This window comes from Narcine bancroftii, chromosome 6, assembly GCF_036971445.1.
Source record: "Narcine bancroftii isolate sNarBan1 chromosome 6, sNarBan1.hap1, whole genome shotgun sequence".
NCBI classification, from domain to species: domain Eukaryota; kingdom Metazoa; phylum Chordata; class Chondrichthyes; order Torpediniformes; family Narcinidae; genus Narcine; species Narcine bancroftii.
In genome coordinates, this window is record NC_091474.1 from 53,839,281 (window position 1) to 53,864,295 (window position 25,015).

At 49.7% G+C, this 25,015-nt stretch overlaps 1 protein-coding gene across 1 annotated transcript in view; it reads right to left on the reverse strand.

Moving 5' to 3' along the window:
• Nucleotides 1–25,015, reverse strand: part of camkk1a (calcium/calmodulin-dependent protein kinase kinase 1, alpha a) — a 351,599-nt gene that overhangs the window by 40,572 nt on the left and 286,012 nt on the right. Inside the window, exons 8-12 of the mRNA XM_069888054.1 lie at nucleotides 13,344–13,477; nucleotides 7,467–7,503; nucleotides 5,277–5,298; nucleotides 5,098–5,186; nucleotides 3,735–3,934 (exon numbers count right to left, since the gene is read on the reverse strand). Of these exons, the coding sequence (XP_069744155.1) occupies nucleotides 3,735–3,934; nucleotides 5,098–5,186; nucleotides 5,277–5,298; nucleotides 7,467–7,503; nucleotides 13,344–13,477 (482 nt within the window). The remainder of the gene's footprint in view (nucleotides 1–3,734; nucleotides 3,935–5,097; nucleotides 5,187–5,276; nucleotides 5,299–7,466; nucleotides 7,504–13,343; nucleotides 13,478–25,015) is intronic.

Here is a 25,015-nt window from a genome sequence, read left to right on the forward strand (position 1 = left end):
GGGTGCTCTACCACAGCGCTAGGGGCAGGCTTGGCGTGGTCATGCCCGTGCCTCGTGACCTGCTGGACCACTGAGCTCTCCACGAATCATGCAAGCCATAGCTCTTGGGCCTTCTGGGCGACCTTCCTCTGATCGGTGAAGCTCTCCTGGACCAGCAGCGGCCGGATGTCCCTGGGCATATGGCCAAGGAAGATGCACTCGAAGAGTGGGCAGTTGGTGTGCTCACCCATGACCGTGAGCATCTCGTCCAGCAGCTCTATTGGGGACCTTTCCCCCAGGATGTTGAGGTGCAGCATACAAGCGGCACCCTGGTGTCTGGATAGTCTGAGGGACCTGGTAAGCACTCGCTTGATGGTCTTGTATTTGTCCTCGGCGGGTGGGTGCTGAACAAGGTGCAGCATCCGTCTGGAGGTGGCCTGGTCCAGGGCAGCGACCACATGGTAGAATCTGGTCGTGTCGGATGAAATCTGGCGGAGGTGAAACTGGGCCTCCGTGTGGCCGAACCAGGTCTCCAGCTACTGAACCCAGAGTTCAGGCAAATTTACAGCAATACCGCATATCCCAGGCTTGCTCATGATGGGTTCAAAGATCACCCATGATCTTATTGAATGGCGTAACAGGCTCGATGGGCCATTTTTGGCCTACTCCTGTTCCTACTTCCTATGTTCGTTCCTATGTTCCTATGTTTGAACCAGTCGGGGTCAGCGATTGTAGTGGCAGTTACACTGCTCCTGCAATAACACACACAACCAGACGGATTGAGCTCAGTGAGCAGACTAGTTTATTGCATGCTGCTGGGCTGCACTTATATTCCCAGCCCGGACCTGGCTTAGCACTGCGTTGCAGGGTGCTGACGTCACCCGGGCGTTACGTGGTTCCCCCAGCATGCGTTTCTGAACCCCATGCTGGAAGGGTAATCGCTGACAGCGCCATTTTTGGTCGACTGCACTGCCGCGTGGCTAACAAGCAGGGCCGATTCACCTGCCTTGTGGTGAGCCGCCACAGGTTAATAATGGAGAAGGATAGGGCTGGGCCTAAGGTAAAGATTCTTGATTGGAACAAGGGTAATTTCAATGAGATGCAAAAGCATTTGGAGGGAGTGGATTTGGATAATTCATTTTCTGGGAAGGATGTAGCTGAAAAATGGAGGATATTCAAAGGGGAAATTTTGAGGGTAAAGAGTCCCTGCAGAGTAAGGATTAAAGAAAAGGTTAGGAAATATAGGGAGTCTTGGTTTTGAAGGGATATTGGGAATTTGGTTTGGAGGAAAAGGATGTGTTCAACAGGTATAGACAGCAGGAAATAAATGAGGTGCTTGAGGAACATAAAAAAAATCTTTATAAAGAAATTAGAAAGGCTAAAAGGAGACATGAGGCTGCTTTGACAGGTAAGGTAAAAATAAGGTACATTAAAAGTAAAAGAATAGTGAGGGTTAAAATTGGGCCCCTTGAGGATCACAGGGGTAGGCTATGTGAGGAGTCAGAAGAGATGGGGGAAATTTTAAATGATTTTTATTTCTTCAGTATTCACTAAGGAAAGGAATATTGAGCCAGGTGAAGTAAGGAATTCTGGTAGTGAGGTCATGGATGATATACAGATTAATGAGGAGGTAATACTGGCTATTTTAAAGAGAATTAAAGTGGATAAATCTCCGGGTCTGACAAGATATTTCCTAGGACCCTGAGGGAGGTTAGTCACCTCAGGGGAGGTTCTGGAGGATTGGAGGGTGGCTCATGTTGTTCTACTGTTTAAAAAAGGCTCCAAAAGTAAACCAGGTAATTATAGGCCTGTGAGTCTGAAGTCGGTGATAGGTCAATTAATGGAGAGTGTTCTTAGAGATGGAATATACAATTATTTGGATAATCAGGGACTGATTCAGAGTAGTCAACATGGTTTTGTATGTGGTAGATCATGTTTAACAAATCTTAGAATTTTTTGAGGTGGTTATGAAGAAGGTTGATGAAGGGAAGGTTGTGACTGTTGACTCTGCGGACTTTAGTAAGGCCTTTGACAAGGTGCAGCATGAGAAGTTAATTAGGAAGGATCAAGCATCAGGTATTAATGTTGAAGTAGTGAACTGGATTCAACAATGGTTGGTTGGGAGATGCCAGAGAGTAGTGGTGGAAAATTGTCTATCAACTTGGAGGCTGATGACTACTGGAGTGCCTCAGGGGTCCTTTGTCATTTGTCATATATATTAATGATCTGAACGGTAGGGTGGTAAATTATATTAGTAAGTATGCAGATGATACTAGGATTGGTGGCGTTGTAGACAGTGAGGAAGGTTTTCAAAGCTTACAGTGGGATATAGGCCAGTTAGAAAGATGGCAGATGGAGTTTAATTCTGATAAATGTGAGGTGCTACATTTTGGTCGGACTAATCAGCAAAGGTCATACACAGTAAATGGTCGACAATTGAGGAGTGCAGTAGAACAAAGGGATTTAGAATTCTGGTACGTAATTCCATGAAAGTGGAAGAAAGCTTTTGGTATGTTGGCCTTCATAAATCAGAGAATTGAGTACAGGAGTTGGATGTTATGTTGAAGTCATTGGTGAGGCCAAATTTGGAATATTGTGTGCAGTTTTGGTCACCAAGTTACAGGAAGGATATAAACATTATAGAGAGAGTGCAGAGGAAGTTTACGAGAATGTTGCCGGGGTGTCAGGGTTTGAATTACAGGGAAAGACTGAACAGGCTGGGAGTTTATTCCCTGGAGCGTAGAAGGTTGAGTGGAATTTTGATAGAGGTCTTTAAAATTCTGAGGGGGTCAGATAGAATAAATGTGGATAGGCTTTTTTATTGAGAGTGGGAAAGATTCAAACGAGGACTGGGTTGAGATTGAAGGGGAAAAAGTTTAGGGGAAACAAGAGGGAATTTCTTCACTCAGAGGGTGGTGGGAGTGTGGAATGAGATTCCAGCCCAAGTGGGAGATGTGGGCTCGATTTTAATATTTAAGGAAAAGTTGGATAGATATATGGATAAGAGAGGTGTGGAGGGCTATGGGCCCGGATTAAAGAGAATAAGATAAAGGAAGGAGTTGGGACACTTGGATTGTTTGTGAAGGAACATCAGATTCCAAGAGATGACCTAATAGGGTTAGAGATAGCATGGACAGGCTATATGCCAGGGGGTACAGGTTCAAGGTGAGAGGATAAAAGTTTACCAGGGGAAGATGGAGTGGTAAGTGTTGGGGACATTGTCATGGGAGGTAGTGGAAGCAGATACAATAATAATATTCAAGAAGCATTGAGACAGACATGCTGGGAATGGAGGGACCATGGGCAGGCAGATGGGATCAGATGAGATTGGTAGCATGGTCAGCACAGGCATGGTGGGCTGAAGGGTCTGTTCCTATAGTGCTCTGTTCCAGGTTCTGGGTAATTTGGTCAGGGAGATACACAGGGGGACACAGTGAATGGAAGAGAAGCAGCGTGGACAGAGAAGTTGTCTAGAGATAACCCAGATTCCTGGAAACAAGCTGGTTGTATATTGTATTTGCTCAAAGGATGATGGGGAATCACAAACAGACAGAAGTGAAGTAGGGCATGGATCCAAGTGGATGGAGTGGGTGATGGAGACTCCGAGGGAGTGGTGTAGTGAAAGAAGGGGGTTACTGGGATAGAAGGGGGTGTAGTGACCGGAAGGAATTACAGGTATAGAGGGGGATACCAAGTCAACAGCTAGGCTTCCCAGAGAAGGGCACTTGCATCTGTTTGGAGGCCACTCCTCTTACCTTCCCATGAAAGCTCTTCCTGGTTTCACACAGTGTCTCAGGTGCCATGAACGCTGGTGTCCCAGCTGTGCTGGACAGCAAGGCATCATTCCCCTCAAACTGGTTACTCACTCCAAAGTCAGCAATCTTAATGTGACCGTTGTCCCCCAGAAGCAGGTTTGAAGGTTTGATGTCTCGGTGGATGATCTTCTGGTAGTGCACTGGGGAAAGTGAAATGCCACATCATGTTACTGTGCTCATCCACTTCAATGATGAACTAATCAAGTCCCAGTTCCAACTGTACGACCCCCTGCATGGATGAAGCAATAACCCAGGATGGAGGCCTGGCCCATGGAGTGGCACAGCAGCTGGACCCATGCCCTAACTGCTTCAGTGAACTGGATTCAAACCGGACCTCTGATGCCGTATCTGTGGAATTCTCCAACGCTGTCATTGGGCTTTAGCATGAAACTCACAACAGTGCTCCCATGCTGCCCTTGCTTTGTCTGAAAGGATTTGTTTCTCATAAGCAACAGGGGCAGGAGTTGGCCATCCAGCCCTTGAACCTGCTCCGCCATTCAATACGATCACAGGTGATCTGGCCGTAGACTCAAATCCACCCAGCTACTCGCTTCCCAGAAATCTTCATTCCCCGACTATGCAAAAATCTAACTCTGTCTTCAACATATCTGATGAGGAAGGCTCTACTGATTCCTTGGTCAGAGAATTCCACAGTTTTAATGCTCTCTGGGAGAAGCAGTTCCTCCTCATCTCAGACCTAAATCTACTCCCCTGAATCTTGAGGCTGTGTCCCTGGTTTGAGTTGCCAGGGGTGTGACTTAGTTTGATGGGAGGTATTCAGGTTGTGGTGAGGGGTGCGATTGTGGGTAAGGGGAAGGAAAGGGATTGAGCTTAAGGGGAAAGCGTGTTATTGAGGTCAGCAGAGAGGGAATGAGGTGGAGGGAATGAGGTTGAGGGAATGAGGAGGTGTGATTGAGGTCGAGGGGGTGGGAACGAGGTGGATGGGAGGATGTGTGATTGAGGTCAGGGGCATGGGAAAAGGTGGAGGGGCGGGTGTGCGATTCAGGTTGAGAGAAGGGAATGGGACAGGTTGACCTGGAGTTGATTACAAAACAATGTAATTTAAAACTCACTGAATCATCAGACTTTTCTGCTCTTAGGAAATTGAAAAGTTCATCAGTTTTAAATTGATAACAGTTCACTAAAAGAGGTAAAGATTTCATTAGTACTCTAAGCAGAAAACAATCTTTTCAAGATGCTTATTGCGATAAAACATCAGAAGTTATTGGATGGGAGATTAAAATCAAATATGATCACTGTGCAGGAATGCAGTCGCTATGGAAACCTGGTGTTAATCACTCACAATATTCAATGCCCAAGATTATATCTCTGAAGTAGAAATGTGAGTGCTGCTCCGAGAAGGGATTATCAGTTGGTACCTCCATCACAGGTCTGAAATACCCAAAAAAGGCAGAGTTAGAACCTTGCCCATATGAAATTGCAATAAAATGTAAAGTTTCAATGATTTCCTTCCAAACTTACCCTTTGCTCATGAGTTCAAACACTGTAAACACAAAAAAGGAAGAAAATGAATACAAAAATACAAACAGAAATATGACAATTTATTCCATCTATATTAATAATAGAACAATTTAAGTTCTAAATAATGTTATCTATTCTACTTTAGAGAGGTTAGAATTTGTTTAAATACTTTATTAATTTGTTTCTGCTCACTCTAGCTACTGGCCAGTTTGAAAAGGACATGAATAAACTCCAGAGAGTGGTTAACTCGGCCTGTGACATCACAGGTACCAGACTTCACTCTGTCGAGGACATCGACATAAGGCGGTGTCTTAAAAAAGCAGCCTCTATCCTGAAACATCCCACCACCCAGGTCATGCCTTCTTCACTCTGCTACCCTCGGGGAAAAGGTACAGGAGCCTAAAGACGAGCACTCAACAGCAAAAGAACAGCTTCTTCCCCACTGCCATCAGATTCCTGAATAATCAATAAACCAAAGTCATTGCCTTATTTTTCATGCACTACTATTTTTTAATAAAAATTGTCTTAAGATGGTTATAATTTGAACATTTGCACCTCGATGCTGCAGTAAAACACCGAATTTCACAACTTATTCCTGACAATAAATTCTGATTCAGATTCTGTATTCACCCAGCTGTGTACTGCAGCAAGCAAGAATTTCAGTGCATTTGTGCATTGTACTAATGTGTATAACAATATACTCTCATCTCACTGAAAGATATTGAAATGTGCTGAATCTCTTAAACTTATAAATCTTGAGAACATGCATTGTAAATAATGCAAATCTTCACCTAATTTGTACAAGAAGACGGATTTATATTAGAGCACACATAATAGTAAGTTGGACAAGGGACATCCTCTCTTGGTTAACCAGGCATTTACTCAGCTAAAATCAGGAACTGTTGGAAGCTGTTAGCAGCAAAAGCATTTGAGGCAGGACTATGGATTATACCTGAGATTCTCAAGATCTTGTATAGCTCAAAAAGCCAGTCAGATCTACCCAGGGCTCAGAGAGCTTAGGTCTGAAACGTTGGCAGTGTATCTTTGCACACACAGGTGCTCACACATACACACGCACGTGCAGATATACACATACAAATGTGTACGTGCGCTTGAGCGCGCGCACACACACACACACACACACACACACACACACACACACACACACACACACACACACACACACACACACACACACACACACACACACACACACACCATCACTCTGTCCATCTTCACAGGGCAGACTGAGGGAAAGAAACTTTGTTTATTTTGTGTATGTGACAATACAGCAATCTTCAAGCTTGAATTCCTGTGTAACTATCGTTTCTTTGCACCAGGGAGAGCAGAGAGGGTGCAGTCTTATTTGGCTACTTTTGTACAGGAGGTGTATTCTGAGTCTCTGTGGACATGGTGCAAGGGAGCGTGACTAATTTCATGGAGATTGAAATGAAACACTAAAGTCTGCAGTCGCTGTGATGCCAGGAAAAACACAAGAGAAACTCAACAGGTCTCACAGCATCCATAGGAGGTAAAGATGTATAGCCAAAGTTTTTGGCCTGGGCCCTTCGTCAAGGTATGAGCAGAAAGCAGGAAGTTGCCTGTAAAAATGCTGGGGGAGGAGGAGAACAGGTGAAAAATGCTAATTGGTTATGGAGACGAGGACAGATGAGGAAAGGTGAGAGAGGAGGATGAATGGACAAAGAGCAGTTAGAGCAAGCTTATTTTCTAATGAGATCACTGGCAGTTCTGCACAGATGTGGCCATCAGCTCCAAGTCCAGTTAAACTCAGAGAGTCTGCATATGCTGGGGTCGAGCGCAGAACACAAATGTGCTGGAAAAACTCAGCAGCATCCATGGGAAGGAAAGGGTGGCCAAGGCTTTGACCTGGGCCCTCATCAGGCAGGCAAACCCCTAACCCAAAACATGCTTTACCAATTCAAGTCCAATAGATTTTCTGCTCCATGGAGGTGATAATCACCTCTCTTCCCACCCACCCCTTCCTCCCAGATCGTCCTGAAATGGAATTGGAAAGTCAACAATGGCGGGGGTGGGGGGGCTGTCAGTTGACAGCAGCTGTGTGAATCTGCTGAATGTGTTGGTCAAGGTAAAGGAAACAAGGTTCATTGATGTCCAACATGAATTGTCCCAAAACAGGGTAAACACCAGGTAAGAGCTTCAGTGACATACCCATATGAAGATTATCTTCAGTGGGATCATCAAGAACCTGAAAGGGAAGCGAGATGGAAGTCATTGAGTTGTGCAGCTTGGAACAGGTCCTTCAGCCCAACTTCCCCTGGTTGACCAAGCTTGTCCCATTTTCCTGTGTTAGGCCCATATCTCTTCTGTGCCTTTCTGCCCATCTAGCCCATGCCAAACTGTTATTCTGTCTAATTGCATTGACCTGCACCTGGTTCCTGGTCCCTGGTCCCGGTTGCTGGCGCTGTAAGAGTGTAGCGTTAACAACTATGCCAACTATTCTGTGTAAATCTGCTCCTCAGCAATCATTGCGTATAGCTCAGCCACAACACAGAGGGAGTTTCCCTGCTTTGCTTCAATGCAATGTGGACTCTACCACCAGCACCTAAGGCTGCAAACGGGCATGTTATCCCCAGAAAGATCCAGACTGAGGCATAATGTCTCTTCCTGGAAACAGGCCAATCTCACTGATCACATGGGCAAGGGAAGGAAACATTTCCTGCTTTCTAGAATGCCTTGTCCGGAAATAAAGGAAAGTAAAAGATGACAGCAGTTCTATGGCTCACAAAATGGTTTCAAAAATTTGGAAGCCATTAAGGATGGGTCAAAATACACCTTGGACACTTCAGGACATTGTATCCCTAGGGGCAGTGAGAGGAATGCAAAAACAAAATAGCTTCATAAATCGAGAGACAAGTGTTCACTGACAAAAATTTGCAAGGTTAAGTGTAAAAGGGGACAAACACCCAGGGAACAGTGGCTAAGGGAGGGGCAGAGTCCAACCATCAGGTAATTCAATTTCCATCTTGGGGAGGAGATAGAATGAAAACCATCCCCCATGATAACATGAAAAACATTCCCCACATTAACATGAAAACCATCCCCTGTGGGGGTGAGAACAGTGGGAAAAACACGGCCACCACGTTGAGGGTCGTTAACGACTGTTTTTTCTCAAATTCAGCCCCTATAAGGGCAGCATGAGCTCAGTCACCTGGTACATTGTGACATCATAATCACTGCCCAGGGTGGGCACTGGAAGGGATGCTGGAGTCAGAGAGAAACCTCTGATGACGCCATTTCCCCATGGCTGCCCCGCCACATGGTGATACAAGAACCAGCGAAGTGTCCTTTTGCTTTGGCGGCTGGCCCCGGCGCTTGGGCGCGGCTGTCTGCACCAGCTGTGATAAGTCCAGATGGGCCCCCTTCATGCAGTTCACCGTAAAAAGTTCCTCTCTCCCCCCAATGTCCAGGGTGAAGGTTCTGCCGGACCGGTGCAAGACTTTGTATGGCTCCTCGTAAGATTGCTATAGGTCCCCTCTGCAGGCCGAGTCAAGCTATTTGGGGAGATGAAACAGCCGGGTGCCATGGTGTGTCAGGGGTGGGGGAGATAGGGATGCCAGTTGCTTGCGTAGGTCCGCCAGCAGGTTGCGTAGGTCCGCCCAGTCTGGTCCAGAGAGCTTGGCCATAAGCGATGCCTTCAGGAGCCTGTGGATCCTCTCCACCAACACGTTGGACTGCGGATGGTATGCTGTGGTGTGGTGGAGCTTGACCCCCAGGAGCTTTGCCATCTGAGACCACAGGGCAGATGTGAACTGCGCCCCTCTGTCGCTAGTGATGTGCACCAGGTATCCAAAATGGGTGATCCATTGGCTGACCAGAGTCCTGGCGCACATCTCCGCAGAGGCCTCCTTAATCGGGATGGCCTGCGGCCACCTTGTGGCCCAATCTATTACAGTGAGGAGGTAACGAGACTCCTTGGACACTGGCAGGGGCCCGACGACATCAACATGGATGTGTCAGAATCTGCAAACCACCGGGTCAAAGTTCTGGATGGGGGCTCGCGTATATCGCTGGATCTTGGAGGTCTTGTACCTGGTACAGTTCCTGGCCAGTTCTGCCACCTCCTTCTTCAGCCCGTGCCACACAAACCACTCAGCGACCATCCGCATGGTTGTCTTTACCATGGATCAGACTGAAGACCTTTGCCCTCCTGTGCGGCGGGACCACCGGGCGTGGCGTGCCTGTTGAGATGTCGCAGAGCAATGTGCCCAGGCTGCTGGGCACCTTGAGTCTGAGGCCCAAGATGGCCATCCGCAAGGTCTGCGTCTCCGCATCGTTCCTCTGTGCCTAAGCCAGTTGCTCGTAATCCAGGGCGGGAACCAGAATGTTGATGGCTGGACGGGAAAGCGCATCCGCCACTACATTGTCCTTGCTGGCCCTGTGTTGGATGTTGGTCATGAACTCAAACATGTACAAGAGGTGGCACTGCTGTCTCGCGGACCACGGATCCTTGGCCATTGCCAATGCTTGAGCGAGGGGCTTGTGATCCGTGAAGGTTGTGAATGGCCTGGCCTCGAGGAAGTAGCGGAAATGGCGGATGGCCAAATACAGTGCCAGGAGCTCCCAGTCGAAGGCGCTGTATTTGAGCTCCAACGGTTGCAGCTGCTTGCTGAAAAAGGGCAGCGGGCGCCATTGTCCATCAAACCACTGTTCCAGAACACCACCCCCCCACTGCCATAACTGATGCGTCCATGGAGAGCCCCATGTATGCCTCCGATCATGGGTGCACCAGCAGTGTGGTGCTGGCTAGAGCCTCCTTTGTCACGATGAAAGCCCTGTCTGCCTCCTCTGGCCACGATAAAGTCTTTTCTTTGGTGGCCATGAGCGTGAACAATGGGCGCATGGTGCATGTGGCTCCGGGAATGAAATGATGGTAAAAGTTCACCATCCCTGTGAACTCTTGGAGGCCTTTCAGGGTGGAGGGTTTGGGGAATCGTTGAACAGCCGGTACCTTCTTTGGCGCCGGCGCGGCCCCAGCCACTGAAATGGTGTGCACCAGGAACTGGAGGGACTCCTTGCCGAACTGGGATTTTGCTGCATTGACCCTGAGGCCGAAATCCGCCAGCCGGGCAAAGAGTGTGCAGAGGTGGGCTTTGTGTTCGTTGCGGTTGTGACTGGCAATAAGAATATCGTCCAGGTAAATGAACACAAAGTCCAGGTCTTTTCCAACTGTGTCCACGAGGTACTGGAATGTTTGGGCTACGTTCTTTAGACCTAAGGGCATATACAGGAACTCAAAGAGACTGAAAGGGGTGATAATGGCCGTCTTACCCACGTCATCTATTTGCACTGGGATCTGATGGTATCCCCGCACGAAGTCCACTTTGGACAAGACCTGTATGCAGTGGAGGTTGGCGGAGAAGTCCTGTATGTGGGGCACCAAGTACCTGTCTGGGGTGGTTGTGTCGATCAACCGGCAGTAGTCCCTGCACGATCTCCAGTCACCGGACGATTTCGGGACCATATCGAGCAGCAATGCCCAGGCACTGTCCGAGTGCCGGACGATTCCCAGTTCCTGGAGCTTGGGGATCTCCTCCTTTGTCTGCAGGAGTTTCTCAGGCGGTAGCCGTCTGGGTCTAGTGTGCAGTGGGGGGCCCTGTGTGGCAATGTGGTGGAAGACCCCATGCTGGGGCAGGGCAGCATTGAACCGTGGCTCTAAGATGGCGGGGAATTTGTGGAGAATCTCATTGAACTCAACCCTGGCGGCGGCTATGGCGGTGATTTCAGGCCTGTGAGATTATGCTGTGTCCAGTGGGTGGAGTGGAACATTCGGGCCTTGACCAGCCTTTTGCCCTTCATGTCAACCAGTAGGCCGTGAGCTCTGAGAAAGTCAGCCCCTAACAGCGTGGTGCCCACGGAGGATAGGACGAACCTCCAGTGGAACTTCTCCTTCCTGATCTGGATCTGTGCCCTGCGGGTGTCATAGTTCTTGATGGTATTCCATTGGCTGCCCGTAGGGTTGGACCTCGAGATCGGATGCAAGTCTCTAATGCTGTGGGGGGAAGGATGCTGAGCTCAGCCCCTGTATCCACCAGGGATCAGTGGCTGGTGGATCTGTCTGTCAAATGAAGGAGGCTGTTTGTGTGGCTAGTTGTCACAGCCATCAATGGCAGCTGGCCTAGTCATTTCCCTGAAACCCGCAGGGCTGGCAGCACTTTCGGGCTTGTGCTCCCCAGCACTGGTGGTAGAAACACCAGGTCGACTGGTCCTCCTCTGGCATGGTCTTGGGAGTGGCTTGCGGTCAGCTGGCTCCTGGTCGTGCCACTTGGTTGAGGGCTGCCTCGTTCTCCCTCTTCGTGAGCCAGAGGGCATCTGCACGGGGTGCTATCTACTCGGGTTCGAGAAGTCTTAATCTGTGAGGAGCAGCTGGATGTCCTCCGGCATCTGTTCCAGGAATATCTGACGGAAGAGAAAACAAGGCTTGTGGTCTTCTGCCAGGGCCAGCATCAACGGACTACGGTCTCCAAGCCCATCTAGGTGAAGGAGCCTGGAAGCCCATTGCTGGGAAGTTAGCCCAAAAGTTCCAAGCAGCAGGTCTTTGAGGGCGGTGTATTTGCCTGTAGCTGGGGGGTGGTGGATGATGTTGTCCACCCTCGCTGCCATATCTTGGTCCAGAGCGCTCACGACATGATAGAACATCGTGGCATCTGAGGAGATGTTGCGGAGTTGAAATTGTGCTTCCGCCTGCCTGAACCACGTTCTCAGTCAGTGGGTCCAGAAGGGGAGAAGCTTGGTGGAGACAGCATTAACCTCTGATGAATCCATGGTGTTTTGAGTCCAGAAAAACGTCTGGGCTCATCGGGGTCACCACTGTGGCGGTGTGAGCAGTGGAGGAAACACAGCCATCACGTTGAGGGTCTTTAACGACTGTTTTTATTCAGGTTCAGCGCGCCCCTTTAAGGGTAGCATGAGCTCAGTCACCTGGTACATTGTGACATCATAATCACTGCCCAGGGTGGGTGCTGGAAGGGATGCTGAAGTCAGAGAAAATCCTCTGACAACGGCATTTCCCCATGGCTGCCCCGCCACGTGGCGATACAAGCGGGACCAGTTCGCCATGAGGATGGGTGCCGCCACACCCCCACGATAACATGAAAACCATCCCCCACGTTAACATGAAAACCATCTCCCACATTAACCTGAAAACCATCTCCCACGTTAACATGAAAACTATCTCCCCAGAATAATATGAAGACCATCTCCCAGGATATATTTGCCAACTGAACTGAAATATTCAGTAGTCGGTCGGCATCTAACCCTGCAGAAGGGGCCAGGAGTGTGCTTTTTTTAAAAACATTAGCAAACCTGGGGGTATGGGGGCTGTTCCCAAGATGGCAGTGCCCATACTTGGTAGCCCAGACAGCAAAGGTTGCGGGGTCTGGGACTGCAGCTGACCAGCACAGGGCAGCAAAGAGGGAACATCCCTTCCCCTCGACTGGGACCCCCTCATCTGGGAGAGCATCCCACAGGAAGGAGTCCCCAGAAGTTGATCAACGTTAGTCTCAGGTGGGGGGGGGGGGTGAGGGCAGTGGTGCAAGAACTCACACCAGGCCTTGGCCTGTTGGTGACTGGCTCGGAACTGGGTGTCTAGACCAGGATCCATGAGGGTGCTAATGGCCAGCAGGGCTTCTGAAGGGCCTCAGACACAGCATCCTGTGGGATGCTCTCCCAGATGAGGGGGTCCAGCTGTTTGGAATCAGGGCCCAAGGAGAGAGACTTGAATGCCTGGAGCTCAGTTTCCCCGCAATTCCGGACTGTGTGGCTGTGGAGCTTACAGAGCACAGGAGTTTGCGGCATCGGGAAAGGCAGTGGGATTCACGGAAATTCGATGTCTCTGACGGGACTCCCTTTTGCTTCTCTCTCTCTCTCTCTCTCGTCTCAGTGGTGATGCTGGACTAGTGGTGCCTCTCTGTATATATTTACAGGGCAAACAGAGGGACTTTATACTTTGATATTCTTAAAGCTTTATTACCATCCAAATGAATCTGGTATAGCCATAGGCCTGTCCAGCATGATTGAGCACCTCACCTCCACCAGCTTCACAATGTTGGGGTGGTCAAGTTTCTTCAGTATGGCTATCTCCTGATAGACCCTCTCCAGAGGTGCTGGAGCCTTGGCCTGCTCTCCTGACAGGGGTTTCGATCCGCGGGGAGGTGGGCGACCTGAAATCCAGAGCGAGGTGTCAGGCATCGTTTGAACCTTTATCAAAAATCCACAGCACTGAAGATCCCGGGCCAGGTGAAACCCAGCTGCTGGCTGTTCATGGCTGGGCGATGCTCAGTCTGAGTCAAGTGCAAGTCTATTATCACGCATACCAAGGTACAGCCAGCAGCCCAGCTAGTCAACAGATACACAGTACAGCAGTGAATCAGAGTGCAGAGATACAGAGGGAGAACATTGGACCCAGGGATTTTTTGGAATTTGTTTTACAAAGCTACACCCCACCACAGGCCAAAGAATCTGCTCACTGAGCTTCTGAGAGGCTGACGTACTAGATACAATTTTCAAACTTGATTTTTTAAATGTACACAAACTTTCCTGCCCTGTCAGATAATTCCTCTCCAGATGCTGTCTGATTGGCTGTGGCTTATCATCAGTTGCTCTCTATGCCTGCCTTACAAACCAACAATATTGCTTGACTTCGAGAATTTGTACAAATGTAGGGATTGTGTAACTGCTGCAATGTGGACCCAGGAGAGTGGGGAGCAGGGAATGGAGATCCACATCATTGTTAAATAATGACTACAAAATCCTGTCCAAAGCCATCACCAACCAAGTGATCCACTCAGACTATACTTGCACAGTTCCGGCCAGGTAAACCTCTGACAGCCTCGCTCTACATGGATTAAAAAAAGGCAGCACTGTCGTTGGTGTGGACCTGCAGAGAGCGGGGAGCAGAGACACAGCACTCCCTTGTGGAGTCCAACTGTCCAGTCCAACTATTGTTGACTCCCTAGAAGCTTTAAATGGCCTGTTAAAGGAGCCAATGCTGGTTTATTTTAAAACCGTGTGATCCTAGAGTCTGGGCCCAAGATGGCAGCTCCTGTATTCTGCAGCAGCCATGAGGGGAGAAGAGAAGAGAAGCAGAGGAGATGGCCCACAGGATGGTCACCACAGCAGTGGACCAGTGAAGGGTTCTGAAGGCTGCTGGTAACTCAAGGTGAGGAACCCACGCCGGCTACAGGCTGGTGGGTGTGGTTAGGGGACTTGCACCAGGCTGACGACGGCTGGAGACAGGCTTGGGAATGACTGAAGGGTACCAAATATCAGAACAGAGATGCAAGAGGGGGCAGGAGAAGCTGAGGGTTTTCTGATCATGACAGACATTTGGATCTAGAGCTCAGGTTGCCGATGGTTTGGACTAAAGATGTGGGAGCACTGGAGGAAAATCCATGGACATGCAATGACTCAGGGTGGTTGGGGTGGGGGGTGGGAACGACACTCTCTTTTGCTTCTCTTTCTCTGACTGGAAGTCTACCTTCCGGTAGACTAAAGGAAATTTTGTGTAATGTTACATTTTCTGTTTTATTACATGACAATAAAAGAATCTTGAATTTTGAATCGAGACATCTGTAGTGCAGTCCAAATCAATGGGTGGGAAACAGATAGCTTCCCCATTAGTTCTGGAGTCAGGCAGCACTGCCCACTCTCTCCAGTCTAGAGCCCTTTGCTGAATCCATCAGGAAAGGTGAGGGCATAAGAGGAATGACATTACCAGGCAGTGGAGCCACTCAGGTCGTCCCTGTACATGGATGACATTGCCATCTTCTGTTCAGTCACAAAATTGATCCGCAGCTTCTGCAACTATTTTGAGTCTCCTTTGGGGCACCAGGGTAAACCTGAATGCAGCCCCCATTCCAGCCCTTGCATGTATGCTACTACTTCACGCGTTGCTCCAGATACATCACCAGTGGTGACCAGCACTACTTCCAACACAGGTAAGTACATGACCATAACAGACCCCATCAGCCACCAAGGCATGCGAGGAGACAACTGATTGGATCTGTCCCACTATTTAACGATCTAGAGGGCTGACATTCCAGCATGACTTTGTCCGGTACTTCAAGGTGGGCAGTGTTTGCTCCTGTTTGCAAATGTTCTTTCAACGTTGGCAGCAATGAAGAAAACGGACTGTGGATATACGCCGGCTTCAATCTCTTAATGAAGACTGTGTCAGATTTCCCATTTCTGCAGATTTCAAAAGTCTTCAAGTGGCGTATGACTTCATTGGCTGAAATAGTCTGTGAACAGTGTCACGTCGAAGGAACACAAGCGTACAGCGTTGTAAATCATCTGATACCTACACTGCAAGTGATGCATGTCGCGTAGGTCTGAGCAATCTCCTGCTTTCCCGTGGATGGTCGACATGACTCACCGGATCATAGAATGCTGTCCCTGGACCCAGCTCAGGCCCGAAACATCGGGAATATATCTTCGTCTCCTATAGATGCTGAAAAGACCACTGAGTTTCTCCAACATTTCGGTGTGTTTTTAACACAATCAAAAGAACACACTCACTCGTCTTCTGTAGAAAATGGAGTCGACTTCTTTATTCTCTTTAGACACTACAGCTCTTTCTTCATCCCATCAAACATCACCCAGGCAAACCCCTCCCCTGTCCTTTTCATTGGCTCTCTGCTACTACTCCTGCATGTCATCCCAAAAACATCTACTGGCCCTGCTCCTGATGTGGACCACCTTCGTATGTGGCTGCATTAGACTATGGATGGAACCAAAGTACGAGGGCACTAAGTGCCACCATGTGCTGAGGTTTGACTTGATCCAGGTGTTAGAACATAAAAACTTAATAAATAGGACCAGGAGTCGGCCATCCAGCCCATCGAGCCTGCTCCGTTATTCAATGAGATTATGGTTGATCTGATAATAGCCTCATTTCCTATCTGTCTATTTGCCTTTTTCCCATATCCCTTAATTCCCCTACTATGTAAAAATCTATCCAGCCTTATCTTAAATATATTTACCTAGGTCGTCTCCACTGCTTCAGTGGGCAGCGAATTCCACAGATTTACCTTCATCTGGGAAAAGCAGTTCCTCTTCATCTCCATCCTGAATCTTGAAGGATAGTTCTGGCCCTAGTTCTGGCCTCCCCACCAACAGAAACAACTTACCTTATCTATGCCTTTCATAATTTTATATTTCTATTAGATCCCCTCTCATTCTCCTAAATTCCAGTGAGTACAGCCCCAGACAACTCAATCTCTCCTCATTGACCAACCCCTTCATCTCTGGAATCAACCCGATGAACCTCCTCTGCACCCCCTCCAAAGCCAGTACATCCTTCTTCAAGTCAGGAGAGCAGAACTGCACGCAGTGCTCCAGATGCAGTCTCACCAGTACCTTGTACAGTTGCAGCAGAACCTTCCTGCTCTGAAATTCAAACCTTCAAACAGTGAAAGCCAAAGTTCCATTTGCCTTCATTATAGCCCTGCTGCTCCTGCAAACCAACCTTCTGTAACGCATGCATAATCCCTCCCAAATCCTTATTTATTGTCAACAGCAAAATGAGATACATCACACTCCGTCCTTTCTTCAAGATCCCTACGGCACCTCACTCACCACTCATAGCCAACCAGAAAGACACCCCTGCTCTATCCCAACTCTCTGCTTTCTATTGTTAACTAATCCGCTATCCACATTAATACATCACCCCAACTCGATGCATCCTTATCTACTGTGAAGTCTTTTATGCGACTCATTATTGAACGTCTTCTGGAAATTGAGGTAAACAATGTCCATCTGATTCCATCTATCCTCTGCACTTGTTATATAGAACATGGAATAATATAGCATGGTACAGGCCCTTCGGCACTTGATGTTGTGCCGACCCATATATTCCTTCCTTAAAAATGTACTAAACCCTCCCTACCCCATAACCCTCTACTTTTCTTTCATCTATGTGTCTAAGAATCTCTTAAATGCCCCCAATGTTACAGCCTCCAACACCCTCCCTGGGCAAGGCATTCCAGGCACCCACAACTCTCTGTGTAAAAATAACTTACCCTGATGTCTCCCCTAAACTTCCTTCCCTTCACTTTGAACATATCCTCTAGTGTTTACTGATCCTGCCCAGGTAAAAAGGTGCTGACTGTCCACTCTACCTATGCCTCTTATAATCTTGTAGATCTTTATCACGTCTCATCTCGTCCTTCTACGCTCCAAAGAGAAAAGTCCCAGCTCTGCTAACCTTGCCTCATAAGACTAATTTTCCAATCCAGGCAACATCCTGGTAAATTTCCTCTGCACCCTCTCCATAGCTTCCACATCCTTCCTATAATGAGATGACCCAGAACTGAACACAATACTCAAAGTCTGGTCTCACCAGAGATTTGTAGAGTTGCAACATGACCTTGTAACGCCTGAACTCAATCCCCCTATTAATGAAGCCCAGCATTCCATAGGCCTTTGTAAACCACTGTTATTGGCTGCTCTCAGCTGGACACGCCTCCCAAGACCGATCTTACCTATAGCACTTTACATGCTCCGCATTCCACTCTGCCTTGATGAGTCAATGAGATTGTTGGCTGTCCCAGTCTATAGAAAATAGTTTCACAACTATTTGTGATTATTGATGCTGTGAGGAGGCTCACCACGAGGCAGGCGAATCGGCCCCGCTTGTAAGCCACGCGGCGGGGCAGCCGGCAAAAATGCTGCCGTCAGGGGTTTCCCATCCTTCCAGCAAGGGGTTCAGAAACCCACGCTGGTGAAACCATGTGACGCCCGGATGATGTCAGTGCCCTCCAGCGCAGTTCTCAGCCAGTTCCGGACTGGGAGTATAAGTGCAGCCCAGCAGCCTGCAATGAACTAGTCTGATCACTGAGCTCAACCCGTTTGGTTGTGTGTGTTATTACTGGAGCAGTGTAGCTGCCGGTACAATTGGTGACCCCGATTGGTTCAAATGTTTTTGAACCCATCATGAGTGAGCCTGGGATCAGCGGTATAGCCGTAAAACTGTCTGAATTCTGGGTTCAGGAGCCGGAGATCTGGTTCAGCCACACGGAGGCCCAGTTTCACCTCTGCCTGATTTCATCCGACACGACCAGATTCTACCATGTGGTCGCTGCCCTGGACAAGGCCACCGCCAGACATGTGCTGCACCTTGTTCAGCACCCACCCGCCGAGGACAAATATGAGACCATCAAGTGAGTGCTTACCAAGTCCCTCAGACTATCCAGACAGCAGTGTGCCGTTCGGATGCTGCACCTCGATGCCTTGGGAGACAGGTCCCTGATGGAACTGATGGACAAGATGCTCGTGCTCATGGGTGAGCACACCAACTTCGAGCGCATCTTCCTCGACCATATGCCCGGGAATATCCGGCCACTGCTGGTCCAGGAGAGCTTCACCGACCCGAGGAATGTCGCCCAGAGCGCCCAAGAGCTTTGGCTCGCTCGATTCCTGTAGGGCTCAGTGGTCCAGCATGTCACGAGGCACAGGCACGACCATGCCAAGCCCATCCCTAGCACTGCAGTAGAGCACCCGGCCCATACAGGGGCTGCCAAGAGCATAACCAAGGCCACAGCATCCGCTTCAGGCCTCTGCTTCTACCACCAGGGCTGGGGAGCCAAGGCTCAGAAGTGTCGTCAGCCCTGCTCATTCCAGGGATACGACCACGCCGGCCGCTGTTAATGGCTGTGGCGGCTGGCTAAGGACAGAGCATCCCCTACCTGCGGGACTCAGTCAGTGGCCGGCGGTTCCTCATTGACACTGGAGCCCAGATCAATGCCATCCTGGCCACGGCCGTCGAGTCCAGGAGCCGACCTCGTGGACCTCCCCTCCGTGCAGCCAACGCAATGGCAATCCGGACGTATGGAGGCAAGACAGTCCACTTCCAGATCGGCCAATGGAATTTTGCATGGAGGTTAACCTTCTCGTCCCTCCCAACTGCCTTCCTGGGTGCAGACTTCCTCATCGCACACGGGCTTCTGGTGGACATTTGAGGTGGGCGCCTGGTGGACACCCGTACCTTCCAGGCCATTCTCCTTGAAGCCTCCCGCTCGGAGTAACCGCAAATGGCCATGATCAGCATGACTTGAGATGAGTTCCAGAGAATCCCGGATGAGTTCCCGACACTCCTCAAGCCACAGTTTTCTGCTGCCTCGCCAGGCCAAGGGGTGTTCCACCATATACCCACCCAGGGCCCACCGGTTTACACCAAGGCACGCCGGCTCCCGCCTGACAAGCTCCAGGTAGCGAAGGAGGAGTTTTCACACCTGTTGGAGCTGGGGATCATTCGGTGGTCTGACAGCTCATGGGCCTTGCCGCTCCACTTATTCCCAAAAGCATCCGGTGGCTGGCGTCCCTGCGGAGACTATAAACGGCTCAACGAGGCAACCGTTCCTGACCGTTACCCCATCCCTCACATCCAAGACTTTACGGCCAACCTGCATGGTGCGAAGGTCTTCTCCAAGGTTAAACTTATGCGCGGATATCACCAGATCCCGGTGCACCCCAAGGACATACCCAAGAAGGCCATTATCACCCTCTTTGGCTTGTTCGAATTCCTGCAGATGCAGTTCGGCTCAAGAACACCACTCAGACTTTCCAGCGCCTCATGGACTCTGTGGGCAGGGACTTGGATTTCATCTTTATTCATTTGGACAACATCCTCGTCACCAGCAAGGACTGGGTGGAACACAAGGCCCAGCTACGTGCCCTTTTCTCCCGGCTGGCTGACTTCGGCCTTACTATCAACCCAGCCAAGTGACAGTTCGGGAAGGAGTCCATGCAGTTTCTGGGCCATACCATCATGGCCGAAGGAGCCACGCCTGCTGCTGTGAAGGTCGCCGATATCAGGGAGTTGCCAAACCCGGACAGTCTCAAGGGGTTGCAGGAGTTCGCGGGTATCGTCAACTTTTACAACCGCTTTATCCCGGGAGCTGCGTACATCATGCAGCCGCTGTTCGCCCTCATCACAGCCAAGCACAAGACGCTCACTTGGAACCCAGAAGCCTACACCGCATTCGAGGCAACCAAGGATGCCCTCGCAAAGGCCGCCATGCTTGCCCATCCACACACCGACCTGCATATGGCTCTCTCTGTCAATCCCTCTGCCACAGCCATCGGTGCCACCCTGGAGCAGCAGGTGAATGGACATTGGAAGCCGTAGGCACCTGCTCTGCCAACCGGAACGCAAGTATAGTGCCTTCAACTGCGAGTTACTGAGCATGTACCTGGCAGTGTGGCATTTCCGCTATTTTTTGGAGAGGAGGACTTTTACCATTTTCACCGATCACAAACCCCCTCACTCAGGCGTGGCACCAGCAGCGTCACCTCTCCTTTGTGTCAGAGTTTACCACCAACATTCAGCACAAGGCAGGGAAGGACAATGTGGTTGCCGATGCACTCTTGCGACTGGCCATCTGCGCACTGATGCCCAGCCTTGACTTCGACTATCTCGCCCAGGACCAGGAATGTGATGAGGAGATGAGGGCCTTCAAGACCCCCATCACCGGCCTGCGGTTCCGAGACCTCCTGACTCCGAACGGAGAAGGCACCATCCTGTGCGATATCTCCTTGGGCACCCTGCAGCCAGTGGCTGCCCAGCAGTGGTGCAGGCAGGTCTTCTGTCACATCCACGACCTTTCACATCCATCCATCAGGTCCACGGTCTGGAAGGTGGTAGAACAGTCGTCTGGCATGGGCTGCAGAAGCAGATCGCGGGCTGGGCCAGAACATGCACACATTGCCAATCATCCAAGGTGCACCGGCACACTAGGGCACCCGTATAGGAGTTCGAGCACGTCCGGGAACGGTTCAGCCACATTCATGTGGACATCATTGAGCCCTTACCCATTTCCCGGGGCAACCGTTACCTGTTTACGGTGGTGGACCGCACCACTTGCTGGCCCGAGGCGATCCCGATGCCAGATGGCTCCACTGACTTCTGCTCCCAAGCACTGTTGCGTGGCTGGGTCACCCGGTTCGGCGTCCCGGGTCACCTCACCAGCGACTGGGGTTCCCAGTTCACATCTGCACTCTGGGCACAGCTCGCCAACAGGTTGGGGATCCACCTACACCGCACCACGGCCTACCACCCGCAGGCTAATGGACTGGTCAAACTTCTGCACCATCACCTTAAGTCGGCACTCATGGCCTGCCTCACTGTCCCTGACTGGGCGGATGAACTGCCTTGGGTGCTCCTGGGCATCCGCTCCACTCCCAAGGAAGATCTGCAGGCGTCATTAGCTGAGCTGGTCTACAGTACGCCGCTGGAACTACCTGGTGAGTTCGTCAATGCACCTCACAATCCCCAGTGGTCGCCACATGAACTACTTCCTCACCTCAGGGGATGCTTGGACTTGTTCGATCCCCCACCGCCGTGCAGGCATGGCACCCGCACGTCTCACATTCCCAGCGAACTGCTTTCCGCAGAGTACGTTTTCGTTTGGCAGGCCTGACTGCGGCACCTCTGGAGCGACCATACGAGGGGCTGTACAGGGTTGTGCAGCATTCCGGCTCAACATTCATGCTGAACATTGGCATCAGGCGAGAGCTGTTTACCATGGACAGGTTGAAGCCAGCGCACCTCGATCCCACCAAGCCCATGGTCATTGCCCAGCCCAAGAAGAGAGGTTGCCTGGTGAAAAAGGATATTGGTGCCGGTTCTGGGGAGGGCTGTGTGGTGGCTCACCACGAGGCAGGCGAAAACGACCCTGCTTATAAGCCAAGTGGCAGGTCAGCTGGCCAAAATGGCGCCGTCATGGGTTTCCCTTCCTTCCAGCACGGGACTCAGAAACCCGCGCTGGGGGACCACGTGATGCCCGGGTGACGTCAGCGCCCTCCAGCACAGTTCTCAGCCAGGTCCAGGCTGGGATTATGTAGAGCTCGTTGAAAGAATCAAAGACTTGTTGATCCAAACCAAGGCTTTTATTAGCAAAACACAGGAGCTCTTCACAGGTGGCCAACCAGTCCGGAATGATCCGACCTGGCTAGGGACACAACCCTTTGAGGCCCAGACAATAGGTGTGGCTTAGCTCTCAGCCAATCGCTGTAAGCACAGTCTAGATACAGTAACTATATACACTATGTACATTGGTGATAGATCTGTACTATCACATTCACCCCTTCTTGGAGAACTGACCCTGGAAAAAAAAACAAAAACGAGGGAGAGAATGAAAGGAAGGGGTAGGTCAAGGACTGTAGTGGTCAGGGGGTATGACCATCTGGCGTGACCGCCGTGGTGCCGTGGTGCGACTGCTCCGTCGCTCAATTTCCCAGTCGTGTTGTCGGCAGGGTGGCTCAGGTCGTTGGGGTGCTGTTGGTCCTTCTGTTGCGGCACGGGGCCTGGGGAATAAAGAGTTGGGGAAGGTTGGGTTGGGGGGTTTGCTGGGTCTACCGCATCCTGAGCTAGGTCCCGCACCGAAACAGTGTCCTCTCGCCCGTCTGGGAACTCAATGTAGGCGTAATGTGGGTTCGCGTGGAGTAGAGTCACTCGGTCGACCCAGGGGTCGTTCTTTGAGTGCCGGACGTGGCATCGCAAAAGGACGGGGCCAGAGACGGTGAGGCATGCCGGTACAGTGGTTCCTGATTCGGATTTCCTCGGGAAAAGGAACATCCTTTCGTGGGGGGTGGCATTTGTTGCAGTACATAGGAGGGAGCGGATGGAGTGTAAGGCACTAGTAAGAACCTCCTGCCAGTGAGAGGTGGGGAGACCTTTAGACCGGAGAGCCAGTGTAACCGCTCTGGTGATATATCTGTACTATCACAGAGTATAAGTGCAGCCCAGCAGCCTGCAATAAACTAGTCTGCTCACTGAGCTCAACCCATCTGGTTGTGTGTGTTATTGTGGGTGCAGTGTAGCCGCCGCTACAGCTGCATAAATTTCATGAACTATAAATTTTCAAGAAAGATGGAGCAGTACCTGAAACCTAAATCTCCTATGCCTCCAGGCACATGTTGCCTGCCTTTTCTTTTAGTGGTCCCAACTTCATTCTCGTCATCCTTCTGTTCTTCACATACACATTGAACACCTTGTGGTTCTCCTTAATCCCAAGGCCTTCTCATGCCCTCTTCAAACTCTCCTAAGTCCTTTCTTAAGCTCCTTCCTGGCTACCATATACTTTTCATGAGCCCTTCCTGTTTCCTGCTTCCTATATCCAATGTATGTTTCCTTCTTCTTCTTGTTGCCTGACCTGTTTTATCAGCCACAGTTTCCTTTCCTACCATCTTTTCCTTGTCCTAGTGGGACAAACCTATCCTGAACCCTAAACCTCCTCCACTTTACTTCTGTGTTTTCACCCGTAAACATCTGTTTCCAATTTACTCTCACTAGTTCCTGCCTCATCCCTTCATAATTAGCCCTTCCCCAGATGTACACTTTCCCAATTTAACTGTTTCTATCCTTTTCCATGGCTATGTTGAAGCTAAGGGAGTTGTGGCCACTCTTACCAAAATGTTCCCCCACCGAGAGGTCCGCCACCTGCCCAGGTTCATTCCCCAGAACCAGATCCAGTCTGGCCTCTCCTCTCGTCGGCTGGTCCACAGACTGTGTCAGGAATCCTTCTTGTACACACCTGACAAATTCAGCCCCATCTAACCCTCTTGCAGTCAATATTAGAGAAGTTGAAATCACCCTTAACTATAACCCTGCATTTCTCGCATCATTCCAAAATCTGCCTGCTTATCTGCTCTTCAGTGTCCCAAGAGCTATTTGAGGGCCTATGGACAACTCCCAGCACAGTGATAGCTCCCTTCCTATTTCTGACTTCTACCCACAGTGGTCACTCCCTCTGCTGCATCCTCCCTTTCTATAGCCCTGACCAATAATACTACTCCCCTCTCTTTTAAAAACACATAAACTGCAGAACCTGCATTAGCCAATCCTGCCCTTTCTCCAGCCAAGTTTCAGTAATGGCCACAACAGCATACTGATCCATGCTCTAATTCATTCTCAAAGAACTCCAGTAACTTGGTCAAACAGGACCTGCCTTTGCTGAATCCATGCTGCATCTGCCTGATGGATCCATTTTGCTCCAGATTTCTCTCTCTTCCTTCTTTATTGACAACTTCAAGCATTTTCCCAACTACAGAGGTGAAACTAACTGGCTAATTGTTCCCTGCCTTTTGCCTACATCCTGTTTGAATAGTGGTGTGACATTCGCCATCTTCCCATCCACCGAGACCTGCCCACAGCCCAGAGAATTTTGGTAAATTATCACCAAAGCCTTGACCATAACCTACTATTTCTTTTAGTACTCTGGGATGCATTCCATCAGGGCCAGGGGATGCATAAAGATGCATCTATCTATCTTTCGAACCTCAAGATTTTGGAGTATGTCCTCTTCAGCGATAGACTGATAGCTATTACATCCGAGACCTCACCTCCCATTACATCCATAACATTTGTTTTTGGCATGTTCAACGTGACCTCCCCCATGAAGACTGACACAAAATAGTCGACACATTCAAAGGCTCAGTCATTTTCTCATGACCCATTATCAAACCCCCCTCTCATCCGCCAAGTACCAACCTTAACTTCAGCCACCATGTCATTATAAAAACTTTTAGTCCATTTTTATATATTTTTTTTTCAAAACTTTATTTATTAATTTTAACATATGAAGAAAGTAAGTAATTCACGTACAGAAAAAATACAAAATAAAGTAATACAAGTACAAAGTAACATAGTTTATACAATACCAATCTTGGCATCTCCCCCTAACAACTAAAAACTAAGACTA